General features: G+C 38.4%; 2 protein-coding genes across 2 annotated transcripts in view; one reads left to right on the forward strand and one right to left on the reverse strand.

The window, feature by feature from the left end:
• LOC124298915 (uncharacterized) overlaps positions 1-15,136 on the forward strand; it is a 193,843-nt gene extending 178,707 nt beyond the window's left edge. The window contains exons 14-23 of the mRNA XM_046751570.1: positions 8,974-9,424; positions 9,524-9,779; positions 10,227-10,302; positions 10,449-10,622; positions 10,732-11,112; positions 11,226-11,369; positions 11,469-11,682; positions 11,791-11,907; positions 12,046-12,249; positions 12,352-15,136. Coding sequence (XP_046607526.1) covers positions 8,974-9,424; positions 9,524-9,779; positions 10,227-10,302; positions 10,449-10,622; positions 10,732-11,112; positions 11,226-11,369; positions 11,469-11,682; positions 11,791-11,907; positions 12,046-12,249; positions 12,352-12,578 — 2,244 coding nt within the window. The 3' untranslated portion in view covers positions 12,579-15,136. The remainder of the gene's footprint in view (positions 1-8,973; positions 9,425-9,523; positions 9,780-10,226; positions 10,303-10,448; positions 10,623-10,731; positions 11,113-11,225; positions 11,370-11,468; positions 11,683-11,790; positions 11,908-12,045; positions 12,250-12,351) is intronic.
• Positions 15,137-15,335: 199 nt separating this feature from the next.
• Positions 15,336-16,383, reverse strand: LOC124298919 (protein SREK1IP1-like). Its single transcript, XM_046751587.1, has 2 exons — positions 16,189-16,383; positions 15,336-15,987 (listed from the first exon to the last, which is right to left on the reverse strand). Exons 1-2 carry the CDS (start codon positions 16,225-16,227, stop codon positions 15,523-15,525), a joined length of 504 nt encoding a protein of 167 aa, XP_046607543.1. The 5' UTR covers positions 16,228-16,383; the 3' UTR covers positions 15,336-15,522.
• Positions 16,384-16,652: the final 269 nt, after the last annotated feature.

The following is a 16,652-nucleotide window of genomic DNA, read 5'->3' on the forward strand; positions in this document are numbered from 1 at the left end:
TGGATGTATTTAAACCAAGAATTGGCAAAAATCTATCACGCAAATTTATACCGTTTGTGTCCTGTTAATTAATGACGTAAGTTTTCACGCTCGAACGCGTAAAATATATTTCCCTACCCGTATAATACGCCATAAAAATTTCTCGCCTTATTAGCCACGAAACCCATGTATTGTTATTCACGAATTTTAAAATTAGCTGTGACCGTTTAATTTTCTTTCCTTCTCTTTCTTCTTTTCTTTTACAACGACATTATTTTACACTGCTTGGGAAGATGAATTGTCCATGAACAATTTACGTAACTCGCGGAGTCACGGCCTCGGGCGAAAAATGCCGAGGTATTTATTATAGCGATAAATTTGGAACCAAGGTTGATGAATAGAAAAAAAGATGTGCGTTATGAAAAAAAAAAACAAAAAACAACAAAAAACGAAAATAGTGTTACACACAACTACAAGCATTGTAAAATTACGCGCACGACTTGGCCTTATTTCTACGTAAAATTTCGCATGCTGCGCAACTGAATCACAACGCCAATGATCCTGCAACGCTTTATATCATCACCCAGAGAATAAACGCATCTGTCAATTTCCAAAATCTATACCGACTCGTGTTCATCGTGCTTGTTGCAAAGCCTTGATGTCTTCGAGATGTTCAAAATTCGATAAAAGTTTGACTGATTTATCTACTCGAAAAATATCTCAATCAAATTGACTCTCAAACATGTAGATCATTAATTAAACAAGATTAATTACGCTCGGATTAACATGATCTTAAATACCGACTATGTGCGTGCGTGTGTGTGTGTGTGCGTTTTTTTTTTTTTTAATAAACAATCGGCACACGAGTATAATTTTCGTCGTTTATTCCCTCCCGGTTACACGATTGAAAGACATCTGTTCCTCTCGAGCAAATCTATTGTGCCGATACACGCGGCTCGTACCTTATTGTGTATAATACCCACTAGGAGCATTTATTCAATCGTCGTTGGTGCGGCGCAAAAGTGCATCACTCTCGATGCAGTCGTCGGGTAATTGGACAAGTAGAGGGAGCGAGGAAACGCCGGTTTCCAGTCCTTGTGATCTCGGTCGGTCGCAGAACATTCAGACGAAACTTCATCCCGTGCACTCACTGCACTCTGCACGTGCGAATCGCAAAGTTCTCCCGATCGGATGCTGTAATTATTATTATTATTGTCGTCGTCGTCGAAGGCAGGGGCAAATAACGTCTGACCCTCCCCGCCAATTAACCTTTGAGCAATAATTGCAATGATTGGGTGCTACGGATTTTAATGTAACTCTACTCGTGCTGGGGGGGGGGCAGGGTTGAAGTACCAAAAGCGCCTGATTGCGATTTATTTGGTGGTGAAACTTGAAGTGAAGAAACGAAAAATTTGAGGAAACGACAAAGTTCCGAAATTCATGATTCTGATAATTCAAGTTACGATACAGCAAAGTTTCGATGGAGGAAAGTTCCGTAAATTATAACAAAATATGTTCACACACTCGCCTGGTTTACTCGACGAGAGGGTGTAAAAAATCAGAATGATCAGGATTCCGAACGTAAAAATCTTCAAACAGTCTTTTTTAACGATACCTGTTTTACTCAATTTTTCTAGTCACTGTGAGAAATGAAATTTTTCTCAGTTTTCGCCCTTTCGGAATCTTGCCACTTCATAACTTTTCACTTTCGTTTCGGACCGTTCGCAACTCCGACGTTTCCTCGTAGTTTGATTTCTTTGCTTGAAGTTTCTCCATGAATATATTCTAAATCCGGCACCTTCGGAACTTCAACCCCGCTCCATGGTGGGTCAGCCTCCCTTGCAGAATCTCGTATTTCAAACGACGAAATTACAAGCCTTGGGTCAACGGCGAACTCGAATGCGATTTTATCCATTATCCCGACACCTGGACCTTAAACGTTGTTACGGGCCTTCGTAACTGTGTGCACACACTTCTCGATTTCTATTACTTAATGCCCCGTGCGTGTAGTGCCTGTCACTTGGGTCCATTGTATACTTTCTACTCGTGCAGCGGAAATATTTCATCAATTTCGTACAGCTTGTAATACAGGGATTAAATACACACCTAGGTACGTGTATACAATGTCGGCATACAGCTGCTGTTATTATTATTATTATATACCCGATGAATCGTCGCATTTTCAAAGGGTCAGCTGTTCTCCGACTATGATCGAATGAACTCGCGTTTTTGTCGTGAAAATCATTTTATTCGATCGGTTATTTTACGTGTTCTTTTTTTTTTTTTTTTTTTTTTATCAATAGCTAATCGATACGTACGAAACTCGACAGTTTTTATTAATTTTAATCTATGATAATAAGTGTCCTAAGGAATTTTTAGAAAATCGCAGTTGTCGTAGAGTGAAATCGGAACGAAACAACTAGATTTTCAAACAGTTGAAAAACGATTAAAAACGAAGCATCGATGTGTATAAGCTTTTTTTTACGCTTCCGGTATCTTCTATTTTTGTCATTTTTAAATACATTCTAATAATTTGCAAACGATATGCGACTATCTCGTAAATAAATTAATGAAAATTATCTATTTTTGGAGAAACAATTTCCTTAAAATTACATTTGTTAATTTTTTCTTCTTCGTCGAACGAATAGGAGATACTGTCCTTTTTCAACAAATATTTGTGTCTGTGTGTGTGAAATTTCGCAAAATCGTAAAATAAAATATAAAATGTGAGTCGGGTATCTTTTACACGCGACTCGAATCGGCAGATTCGATGCAATGCGATAAACTACTTGCATTGATAAAAAAAAAAAAAATCCCAATCGATCTTTACCACCGTTATAATATCTCTGTGCTAATTGGTCTTGATTCTCTGTATTTGGTAACAGCAGGTATGACTGTGCGATCGATTTTAATCCGAATTCGTTTATTATGTCTATATATGTATTTTCTTCTCGTTCTCTTGAAATTTTTTTACAAATCGACTTATAGCTTTTCCCATAGAAAATATTTCCTAGGTTGCGGCAACCTTTCTCTTTACCTTCTATATATCCATCCACCTGAGCCGAGATCTTTCTCTCCCGTTAAAGTTTCCCCCCGTATAAGATTGTCGTGTATAACCTTACCTTGCCTACCTGCAGTATTCCAGCTGATTATTCAATCATATACAGTGACTCGTTTACTGCAGCACGACGGTCCCGGATAATAAAACGCGATTCAATTAGGTTCGCTAAAAAAATTATTCAACTTTTTTAAAATAAAATTTCAAAATTAGAAGAAGAAAATATTATATCGAAGTATATGAAATTGAGAAAAAAATTGTTACATTTAATTTATAAATCATATGATTTTATCGAATATACACTGTGAGAAATTTTTAGTTCCGGTTACCGGCTCAGTTCTTAACCATTTTCATTTTTGACCACAATCGAAAAATGTAGCAATACAAACAGTTTTTTCAACGATACCTGTTTTACGCAATTTTTATAGTTACCGTAACAAATGAAATTTTTCTCAGTGTATGTATGACGCAAATCAGCTGGAGATTCGCTCCAATATTCCGACGATGATTGAATAACACATTTTTCTCTCTCGAGGTTCGATCTTGCGATTAGCGACAAATTCCAATTGTAATTGCCGCGAAGCGTGAAACGTTGATCTCTATTCGTTCCTAGCTGTGCTAGGTACCTGCACGACAAAATCCTAAAGCGATTGTATCTTGGGGCAAAAAATATCGTGAGAAAATGATGACATAGAATCGTTTTGCTTCTCGATCGACACCTGCAGGAGGAGAAAATCCCTGATTGACAAGGTGGTCAACGTCCAGGCGGAAAGTTAACGAGAATTGAATGCGGACACGTCTTATGTCGCAATCGCTGCCTCGCATGGATTTATTTCAGTCGGAAAACAGCCGTCAGGATTCGCGAGATTTACCGCGAGTGAAAGTCACAGCTGTTTGCTTCTTCGTCGTCATCATCATCATCATCATCATCATTCACATCTTCTTGCTCTCTTATCCGAAGGAAGAAACTTGCTGCATTTACATTGCGACAAAATTAGTGGAAAGTCGGTAATTAGCGACTCGATCCGAAATTTAGAAGATCTAAAAATGACCGTCCGTCGAATGAAAATCCAAGTTCTTCGATACAACGCGAAACATCAATCACGAGGAACGAGTTTCGATGCTCTCTTAGTTTCCCCGGAGACTTTGGAAGTTTCGTTTCACACGCGATCATCCTGACCCGAAATTCTTTGTCCGAGTGAAATTTTGTATGGTATACGTCGAGCGTCCGACGAGGGAAAAGGACAGAGAACTAATGACTCTTTCACAAAGCTTCCTTGCTACTCGTTTGGCCGAATATACGAACACTTGAAAAGAAACGCGAGATTACGGTTCAGTGGCACCAATAATTCCTGCATCATAGAGGATATTACAAAGATCGGCAGTGTGTCCACGCAACTTTCCTTACCGGCATTCCTGTCGGTCAGCAACCCATACTTTGGATAATATCCCATTCGGCGTTGCCTTTCGATGATTGTTGCAACAGGAATCGCAATTTTAAGGTCAATTGTAATTACTTTAACGAGTCGTAACCGTCCTCACACTTGCTTTTTGAGCGTAATCGACGCTCGCTAAACGGACCTTGTTTCCTCTTCATCTTTATTCGAACATCTTTGAATTATCGAGTCCTTCGTCTCGAATAGTCCGGTCAAAATAGGTGTGAATTAAAAGTATTCGGGATATGACTGCATTTTTGTCTACAGGGTTTACCGAACCTCAGGAATTCAAATATGAAATCATTTTTGAACCGCATAGTCGCATGTTTCGAGAAAACAGCAAAATTTAACGTTTTCTACGTTTTCTTCAAAAACTGCTATCGATAGGTAAAAAATGACTTGATCATCGTGTATAGCGGAAAATTCTACATCGAATTGTGTCCTCATATGTCGGAAACGACGTCGGATTAACAAATTGATAAGAAAGAAATTCTACTTATCGACGGTATCTGGGGAATTTTAGTGACATAATTTCTTTTCTCTCGATGTTAATCCGACTCAATTTTCGACGTACGAGGACATAATTCGATGTAGAATTTTCCGCTCTACACGATGGTCAAGTCGTTTTTCATCTATCGATGCCAGTTTTTCATAAAACCATGAAAAACGTCAAATTTTGCTGTTTTCTCGAAACGTCGATTTTGCAGCTCAAAAATGACTTCAGATTTGAATTCCTGCAGAGACACGAAAACCCCTGTACACAAAAATGTAGTCATATCCCGAATATTTTTAATTCAGACCTATTTTGACTGGATTACAATGATTTCTTACAAACGAACAACCGGCAGTGCACATACAGGTACTCATTTTCTGTCAATTTCTGCGACGATGAGCAGCCGATTTCGTCGACTTCGTTACGTCTTTCGTAAACGTCAGTCGGTAACCTTTGTACATTTTTGCAAAACCATTTCATCTCCTACTCGTTATTACAGCTTTCTCCCGTAGCGAACTTTGCTCACTGCAGATGCACGCTCGAATTATAGATAGAGGTAGAAGGACGCTGCGGAATATGTTTTCTGACATGATTCAGCCCGACATAAACTTCGTGCTTTTAGCGAGAATTAGTTGGCAACTTTTCTTAAATTTTTATAAATTTTTAATAATTCGTACATGGTGAATACTTTATTTCTTTACTTGACGATTAGATTATCTAGATACTCTGAAGGATCCGATCAGTCTTGAATCCATTAGCCTTTATCTATCTTTACGTGTTCTTTCCAATTATACTATAAATTGTTGGTTAATCACCGAAGTATAAATTCATTTATGCATATTGTATAAATGATAATTATTTTACACGCCGATTTGTATACGTGATTTTAATTCGCCCACGTAACGAAACATTTGTTTTTGTATAATGAACGTGAGAATTAGACGAAACCATTAATTTTTCTTTTTTTAACGATAACCAATAAAGGAAAAGTCATCGCTTCTAAATCCCACACGTCACATACAGACACGAAAATAATCGTGCAAAACCTTCCGAAATGAAATGATGGAAACACGATTATTGTAAGCAAACTGGTTCACATTCCAAATAAAAAATTGAAATTGCTGTTCGAGTCGCGCAACACATCGCATGACGTGCTGTAAAATTCGTCCTCATTCCTTTCGCCTTTTTTTTTTCGTTAACATCGTTTCTTTTCTTCCTTTCGGCACAGGTGTACAGTCTTTTACTTTTGCTACAGGCATACATTCATCAATCTTAGCAAAGTATGTTATACATACCTATACGCGTATGGAAAGTTGTTCAGATTCTGAACGATCGTGTACGTTCGAAAATGAATTTGCACAATGTGTATGTACCTATAAATATAATACAGCAGATTTTTCTTTTCCTCGCTTCTAATTTCATTGCAATATACTCTCTGGTATATAATAACAATATGTCTGTTTCAATTAAACATGCCTCAATGTAATCAGACCTTGACTCAGATATAGTGGCTCGTTTTTATGTGTGTACACACGTTAACAAGTGAACGTCGAACGCATATTAGTCCAATGAACATGCTAATTTCTTGTAAATTGTATAGTGCGGTTAAATCCCAATTTCTCGAAGTTTCGTCAAGAGACTTGGCGAATTTTAATCATAGCTTCATCGGTCTTAATTTTTCCGTAAGAAACAAATTCCATATAGACAAGAGAGAATTCCGACAAACAATTTCCGGTGCCCCCTTTGTTTATATATCGTAGCCCTCGTAAGCCAGCTTCAGCTTACATGTACGCCGGCACGTGTATTAAATTTACCAAATTCAATAACTACCCCAGCTTGTTTGTATCATATGGTTAAGTGCCTTTCACGCCCCGCACTTGGGCATTTTCACAATGCATTCGTTCATCCGACGACTTGCATATAGATACACTATCTACGCGCACGATGGCGTGGAAATTGGGATTTATGGAGCCCCAAAAATAAAATATCCCCCCCAAGAGACAGAGAAAAGGGGGACTGGGATCGTTCAGCCCGAAAGTTTTCCCTCGTGCCGAAAGGGCGGCCCATATTTCATGCCCAAACCGCAACATGCGGTTTTCTCGCAGAGTGCAAACAAGACCCGCAAGTTTCATCCTCCTACCCCTCCTAAAAATACAATGTTTAATTTATTTTGATACTTTCGATTCTTCTCGGTGCTCTTCTCTATATTTATGACCGAATAAAATTCCCCTAATCAAACATCGTTACCAGGCTCATTGTGGTTGACCGTAATATTTACGAGCTTGCAAAGGACACGCGACTGGAAACTGGGCCGGTCGGATTTTTCTACCCTTGTACAATAAAGCAGGATAAGGGGTGGGAAAAAGCTCCTGGAAACGCTAAGCGATTCCCTTTGTAATTATTCGATGCGTGATTTGAATTCCAACTAGGTATGTGTACCTAGCGTCCTCCGACTTTCGCAAGAGGGGAAAAATGCGAATTTCTAAGCATGTTTCAACCGAGGTTTGCGATTAAGGTGAACAAGACGCGTGCTCGTCCCTCCGTCCAAGCGTATCGCTGACAATGAACAGATTTTCCGGTTCCCTGAGCTCACACGACTGTAACTTGTACTACGAAGTTTGCGGCTCGCACAGTTTATGCCATTGAAATGTGTTCACCGATTGTGACAAGTATTTCATTTACTGCTACGGTAGCTTTAAAAAATTTTTAGCAAAATTTCTTTGGTTACGATAGCGGTTTAAACATTGTTGAAAATGAAAGAAAAAAAAAAGTTGTATTCGATAATACCGCATTTTTTGGTTAGTGCTGCAAAAACTCGTTTTCACTTCGTATCTTTCCGGAACTCTAATTTTCGGTCATGGTAAAACATTATTATACAGTTAAGGACTGTGCTTAGACTGACTGAAACTAAAAATTTCTCTCGGTATGTCAAAAACAAATTTGCCGGACTACGTCCTCTAACAATAAGCCGAAGAACCGGGAGAAATCAAACCCCGCGTGTATAACGCGTCGATTTGTACGGCCTCTGGCTATTTCCGGTGACGAGGGAAATTAACTTCTTCACTTTTGCACCGTTCAGCTTCGCGTTATTCAGCCTCTCATACAGCACGCTCACCGTCAATCAGATATCGCGATTATCACGATATGTCTGTGTATGTACGTACATATATTATTACATTCGCGTAAATCCGCTAAGGATCTATGCATGATCGTCTTCAAGGTAATTTGCGGTTTCTTATTCGTCTTTATTCACCGAGTTTGTCTATATATGTTAAAAGAAAAAAAAAACTTTCGCATTTTCAAGTAGCTACGCTAGACGACTGAGACACTGACAAAATACCTATCACAAAATTGTACCAAATAGTCGCTCGATCAACGTTTAATCCTAACAGAAGTTATCGTTAATCGAGTACAATTTATATCTACGAAGATGAGCAGCCGATGCTCGTTAGAGTTGATGGAGGCATCCTGGCTCGTCTATTGTTCGGTTACATCCCCTTTTGGTTCATCATGTGTTCTTTCTTTCCATGTGATATCACAAAAGCTCCCCGACCGCGAAGATGATCGATGATTAATCGGCCAATGAACGCTTGTGTACCCCCTTAGGTTCCATCGCCATCGAGTGTGTACCCGCAGTATCAAAAGAACCCTTACAAATTCGAAACATCCCGCATCATTATCGATCCTCGGTGTTGTCGGCTTTTTTTTATTAATCCGACATTCACCGCTTCCTCCTGATTTCCTCGCTAATACCTCTGCGCATCAGGGCGAAACCTCAATGTCCCTAAAAACCTCTGAAAGCAGATGTCACCTCCTCCCCTCTTGAATCGCATCGCGTGTCGTAGATGACGTTTTTTCGACACCTCGTGTTTTCGGAAATCTGAAATGTGAAATAGGCGAATATAGGTTTCAGCTGCGACAATGCCAAATGGTTTTCAAACGTGAATCCCACCTGTCGATTGTCGCTAACCTTCGTTTAATTCTCCCTTATTTTACTCTCTTTTCAGAAACACCTGGACAAGGGTAGCGACCTCGCGGAGGCGGCGAACACGAGCGGTCTCCGGGAGTTGGCGCGTTCCCTGAAACAGCATCTACGTGGTTTCGGTTCGCGTCTAGAGGACACGAGGGAGCGTCTGGAGGACACTTCGCGATGTTTTCTGCTCCTGGACCGAGCCTACGAATGGGCACTGGAGGCTACGAGGGTGGTCGGCGATCGTCGTGCCCAGCAGTTTCTTATGGCGAGGCCGCCGCTTCCCCAGGAACATTTCGCCGAGATGGTTACCCTCGCTGAAAAACTCGGCAACGAATCACTCCTGGAGCAGTGTCGCGTAGCCAGAAACAGGTGCGCCGAAGCTCTCGAGCTGACGAGGTCTCAATCAGCTCCCGGAAGTCCTGCCAGGAGAAGATCCTTCGCCGCTACCGGATCTGCCGCTTCCTGGGACGACAGCCTGACGAAACGTTAGTTATCGGAGATTTTTCTTTATGGAAACAATGCTGCGATTAATCGCCGAATAATAATTATACTGTAATTAATTCTCTTATTTCGACTTACTTCAGGCACTTCCTGGGACGACAGCGACAGCGCTTCCTGTTCCTGTCCCGTTGACGGCGGCGTCGGTTCGGGATCAGGAAACGGCGGTCGTCCTGCCCTCGACAACATCGCCGAGCTTCGCGAAAGCGCCGAACAGCTTCTTGACTCCTCTCCACCACGTTCACCGCCCCGATCACCGGCGCCTCGACGCCTTGCAAAACCACCCGTCAATTCGCACCTGCACCGAGCACCCAGTATTGCGCCTGGAATGAAAGCTAAGAAGTATGTTGTGACGCAAATATTAAAACATCTTACGTGTAAACGTTTTTATAAAGTAAATTTCTTCATCGATTATTGCTGGAAGCTATTGTCTCTTCGACATTTTCTATCTCCATGACGCTTTCTATGAAGTAGAAGATTTTTTTTTTTTTATTCTCTTGGGACCTGTACGTGGAAAAATATCCAATTTTTGTATGTTCATAAGACGCAGAGAAACGTTAAATAATTATTTGTTTTTATTTCTTTCAATTTTCTCTACCAACGGATGGATTACGGATTTTATACGAGCAATTGAATCTTATTGCTTGATAATACAAGTACCTACATATAGTTTACTTATTAATCCACTGCCGTGTCCTTGCATCAATTTTTGTTTTATCGAAGAAACACAAAACTAATTATTTTCCGTTTCTATATCATATAACTAACGAAATGTTTCCGTGCTTACAGAACAATACTGCTCATAATGAGGGAGATGATACAGACTGAACGAGATTACGTGAAATCACTTGAGTACATAATAGAGGTAATATATCAAGAATAACAAACTTGTAGTCTAGACAGTTTGTAGGTATATTGGCAGTTTTTGAATCGACTTTCCTCGAGATTAAAATAACTCACTCGTTTGGTAATATTTATGGACTTAAATTTCATGTTCTTTTGAAACTACAGAATTACATTCCGGAACTGGTGCGGGAAGACATTCCGCAGGCTCTTCGGGGGCAGAGGAACGTTATATTTGGCAATGTTGAAAAAATATACGAATTTCATAGCCAACATTTCCTCCGGGAATTAGAACAGTGCGAACAGTGTCCAATGTTCGTTGGACAGTGCTTCATAAGACACGTAAGTTAACTTGTTGAATTTAGCATTGATTATTCTGGTTTAATTAGTTAGTATCGTCACTAGAATATTGCCACTCAACTTCAGCTAATTACGGCCTTTCGTTTTACAGGAGAAGAAGTTTTACCTTTACGCACTTTACAACAAAAATAAGCCCAACTCTGACTCTCTGATGGCCGAGTATGGGACAGCATTTTTCAAAACAAAACAGTTGGAGCTTGGAGATAAGATGGACTTGGCGAGCTACTTGCTGAAACCGGTGCAGCGGATGGGGAAATACGCTCTGCTTTTGCAGCAGCTCGTCAAAGCTGGCACCGATCTCTCCGATCAGATAGCCAATAAAGACGAGAAAGAAGACAAAGAGGACAAGGAAGAAGAACCGAAACCTCTCGTCGAGGGGGAAGCGGATCTGAGAGCTGCCGAACAAATGGTACGATTCCAACTACGCCATGGCAACGATCTCCTTGCTATGGACTCTCTGCGAGATTGTGACGTAAGTATTCTTTCGTTATTTACTTTTGTCACTTCGCATTTATAGATGAATTGTGCATTCGTCATTTTAGTTACCAAATCTTTATCTCGGTTTCTCATTCCCTCTCTCTCCAGGTTAACGTCAAGGAGCAGGGGAGGTTGCTAAGGCAAAACGAATTCCTCGTTTGGCAAGGAAAGGGTAAAAAGTGCCTGAGACAAGTGTTTCTTTTCGAGGATCTGATACTGTTCAGCAAGGCCAGAAGATTCCCGGATAGAAAGGTACGGAAATGCCCATTGTCATAGTGATATTTATTTTAAAAAAATGAAAACTCGATGCTGTACAAATTGTATCTATTATTTTATTTTTACCAATTCCAGAACCTTGACATATATATCTACAAAAATAGCATCAAAACGACTGACATAGGATTGACAGCTGTGATAGCCGATTCGCCGACTAAATTTGAAATCTGGTTCCGCAAGAGAAAACCCGGGGATACCTACACCTTGCAATGTGCTAACGAAGATATTAAAAAGACCTGGACTGAGGAGCTTAGCAATCTTCTCTGGAAACAGGCGCTCCGAAACAGAGGTAAACTCATACACTCTGTTCGTACAGTATAATTACATGATTTCACACTGGTTTTTCAATTCACTTTTTTTCCTTTGCCACTAATTGAATATTATTATGATATTACAGAAGTGCGCCTGGCAGAGATGTCGAGTATGGGCATTGGCAACAAACCGTGTCTTGACATCAGGCCAAGTGCCGATCAGATCAACGATCGTTCGATCAGCGTTGCTCAGCTTTCCAAAAGTATGTATACGGTATACACCGATTTGTTTCTGGCGTTATTTTTGTCTAAAAACCAATGACAACTACTATTTTTTTACCAACGTTTGTATAAAAATCATATTTTTACTGCAAGTGTAATATTTATTTATCGACAAACAGCTCCGAGGTTCAGAAACTCCATAGCAGTCTCAGTTTCGGAGGATTCTGGTCGCTGTAGTCGAAGGCCACACAGCGTAATCTCTGTTAGCTCTTCATCGAGCAGTGGCGGAAGCAGCGGACCCACAGCAACGCTGCATTTAGGGCTGGACACAAGTCCTCGTCCGCATCACCGAAGCACCACATTGAACAGTCAGTGCAGCGTCGGTGAGTTGACTGAGAAAGAAAAAAATCGCCTCATTTCCTTATTCCAAAAGTTTTACCTGACTTGTTGTTATTATTATGTTTGTTTTTTGTTTCGTTTCCTAGAAAGCGGCATAATCGCCGATATTTCAATCGTATCCGACGACGGTGGCGAGGGTACTGAAAGAAACCACTGGAATTCCTCACTGGAAAGTCCAACGTCTCACCTACCAGCTACGTCAACTCCGCTCCAATCGCCAACGAACGCGACTTCGGTTCCAGTAACAATGCAGCCGTCCGTTTCTGACAGTAATCTGACACCTTATGACCAGGATATCTCAATTAATTTGTAATTATTAGGTAATAACCTATAGCCCAGTGACACGCGAGTTTAAAAATGCGATTGAAATTATCATCTATAGTTATACATGTGTATGTGAATCGATTCACTTGTGACAAAATGCACCACGTTTATCATAATTTTTCTACGCGATTTACACTGGTATTAATATAGCTATATATTCAATTAATACCTATAGAAGATCACGTTTCATCTATTGATTATTATCGTAACGACGCAAGTAATTGTCCTACGCTTTGATTCTCTTGTCATGGGATTTAGAAAATATCATGAGGGAACAAACGGCAACTGTAAGGGGTCACGCGTAATTAAATTACGTAATTGGTTAACGTTTGTATTGCATTCTATTGTTATACAAAGTGAATCGATACTTAACTTTTCATCAGGCATAGATACTTCGGTCCAATTTGTCTACGACGTAACATAATGTCTTACAATTGAGCATCGAACTAGCTCAAACATGTTTTTACAGACAGGAAAAAAGTAAGCTGAATTTAGAGCTGTTGTAGTATGATTAATACGAAAAAAGGTAGCTGAAAGTAATTTTTTTATATCTAATAATAAAATGGTCACACGTCTGACTGCAAAAAAATATTTTTCACGTATAAATGATTTCTTTGAATAAGACATTGATTGTTTTTTCACAGATTGTTAGAGCTGATTTAAATGTCGATCCTCCCGATCGAGATTATAATATAAACGTATTATTCTTCGTCTGGACCAAAGATTCAAAACCATTTTCACAATGTTTCTTAATCTTCATTGTGCAAACAAAATATGACAACCAAAAAATCTTGCCTAGCTGTGTGTTTTTAAAATTCGAACGTTAATTACAATGTTTTTAGTTATCGCGGCCGAATATCTTGGACATATACTACGAATAATTATTCAAAAAAATCCGTGATTCGTTCAGGAGGATCAACAATACGCACACGTACATAAACACATATACATATACATACATACATACCACGTTGTATTATATTGTAATATTGAAATTTATACTATACAGCCATAATTGATAGAAACAACCATAGTCTATTATCATTTCCAGATTATATATTAAATATAGAATATATCAGATTTTTCATAAATGATACGTATGTCAGTTTATTTGTACAACCTTTAATTACTCTTAGTTTAATAGTATATTAGCATTAACTCTGGCCTGTACACAGAAGCCAAATTTTTATTTCATAGATTTTATGTTTAAAAATACTACAAATAGATATACATAGGTATATATAAATTCAAACATATGCACATACACATATAAGTTAAAGTCTACGCGTGTGGTCGCTAGTTTTAGAGCAGCTTAGAGAAAAGTTTAATCAAACAAATTATAAGCTCATCTTAAGACAGAGGCCACAAGTCCTTGAACTATTTGATAAATTAGACGCGATTGGTTCGGACAAACATTTGTTCAGATTTGCCATTCTGTATTTTTCTTTTATGCAATAGATTCCTCTTATATAACGTCGTTATAATTAAAAATAAATGATTTTTTGTATTCGGCTTTACGTTGTGTACAGAAATTTACCGACCTAATTATAATAAACAAAATTTATATTTTTGTACTGTAATACAATTGATAAATAACTGAGGTGTGTTTGTCTGAACTATGAGAGATTGGAATGAAATGAATTTGAACCTTTTATTTGGGTCATTCCAACAATACAAAATCACTGTATCATCGCACGTATAATTCGAGCAGCTATAGCTAGCGTTCTCGTGCAGCCATTTTTTTCCATTTTATTTTAGTTTAATTTAATGGTCTGCCAAGGTATTGCAATATATCTTATGGAAAGTGACCGTAGTTGAAATGCGTTTTCTTTTACGTGTCAGATTATTGAAATTATAGGATAATAAATCGTAAAACTGTCAACTTAGCGCGTTGCAATTTGCAAAAATAACATCATCCCAGTCTGATGCACCTGAATAATTCGATGGTAATGGATCAAATCATGCAAATGTTGAATTGAGAAAATTTTATTTGTGTATTAAATTGAAATCAAAATTATTTTCAAACAGATTCGTTGAAAATATACGTATTTATATAACGGTAGTTTGAAAATAGAAGTTGGTGCACTTGGCTGAGCACGTTCTCATAAGTTTCAAATAACCGAACTAGATCAAGAAAACAAAATATCATAGAAACGATAACTATTTTTTACCATTTTGTTCGTACCACGTTTTAGTACTATACAAACTTTTTCACAAGTTATTACCGAAGTGATATGCCGTACATGTCGGTAGTACCTTGTAAAGTATTGTTGTACCAATAGTCATTTAACATTGATGTACTTTTAAGGTATTTATTATTCATATTATTTTTTGTTTTTAGACAGTTAGTTTTGAATATGTACCTACCTTGAGATCTTAATCTTATCTTACAATTAATCAATTGTATATATATATATATATATATATACATATATATATAAAAAAAATATTATATATAAACACATGATTATCTCAGTATTGTACTGTGTCTAACACCGATGTATTTTATTACTTGATTAAATATATTATATTGGGTGCCTTTTGTAGCGAATTCAGTCTTTTTCTATTGTCTTGGTCGTCGTACAATCAGACAGATTACCAGATTATTGCTTGTGGACAAACTCCTTTCCGGAACTGGAAATTTCCTTATAAAATTATATTTTCGCATTGTATTTTGCGTTATCACGCAAGTACTTGCGTATTATATCATTCGGAAATTGCAAGGCGATCATGAAAAGCTCAGATATAAAAAAGTAAAATATTTATTCCACAGAATTTGATATTCTCAATCGTCACATGCCGCATAGAGCGATGTAACCGTGTTTACCACGTAATTGTATAAAACTAAGTTTAAATATTTACAATAACATACTTCCTAAATCAGTTCATATTAATTCATTATTTCTAAAAATTACATGTGGTAGTTCAAAATTTCAATCAGAGTCGCTGTCGCTATCAGAATCGGAGGAGCTGTGCTTATTCTGTTTTTTGTGTTTTGATTTTTTACTCTTTTTCTTGTATTTCTTTTTCTTTTTCTCTGAAGTTTCGGATTCGGAATCAGAGCTCTCTGATCTAGATCTGGATCTCGACCGTTTGCGTTTGGATGATTTTTTTTTTAGCTTCTTTTCCTTCTTTTTCTTCTTCTTTGCTTTCTTCTGTTTCTTTTTCAGTTCCTTTTCGCGCAACTCAGTCAGTGGAGATAGATAATTTTCATCACTATCAGAGCTCGTGCTACTGACGTCCAATACTATTTCCTTGTTTGGATCAACCTTTATGAAATTCCTGCATTGAAATGTCAGGTGACCAGCATAGCCACATTTCTTGCACGCCGGTCGAACTTGTTCCTTGTTTTGTGGAATTAATCTGGATAAGAATTCGGGATCCATTACGGCTTGCGTCTGCAAATATATATAATTTTAACAGTTGCGAACAATTCTAAGTATGCTATTGAATGAAACAGAAAGTTTTCACTTTAATCAAAGTGGAAACCTTAATGTTGGCGGGAATAACTCATCGTGATCCCTGTGGAAGAGTCCACTCGATTCTGACAACTAACATTATACAATCAACCTCACCGAAAATTATTGGACAGTACTTACAGTGACAGTATGACTGTTATGATTTGAACTCATAGACATGCTTGCGATCTAGACGTGTATTCTCAGCACGACACTTTTATTAACTTAAATTAATGTGAACAAATTTATGAAGCTCTTATTCCTTGCAACCTATTTCGTACTAGTGACCGTTTGCTGTTGTTAGTCAAACACACAGTCCTACATACAGGTGTTGCAACGAACCTGGTGGGGGGTTGTCAGTTCACGTCCGAAACAAAAGTACAACTTATGGCCACAGGAGCAGCGCTGCGAGTTATTCATGAGCTTATTATTATTATTTGGCCGAACCCTAACCAATCTTTTTGATATTCATGGAATAACTGACAGCGCCGCGTAGTGGCCACTAGTGGCAAAAAAATCTGGACAATAACGCGGCTACCCTCACCACTCAAATTTCAGTTCGTTGCAAGACCTGTATGTAAGACCCATCTATGTTATTAATATTT

The sequence above is a fragment of the Neodiprion virginianus genome, chromosome 2, assembly GCF_021901495.1.
Source record: "Neodiprion virginianus isolate iyNeoVirg1 chromosome 2, iyNeoVirg1.1, whole genome shotgun sequence".
Taxonomy (NCBI): Eukaryota; Metazoa; Arthropoda; class Insecta; order Hymenoptera; family Diprionidae; genus Neodiprion; species Neodiprion virginianus.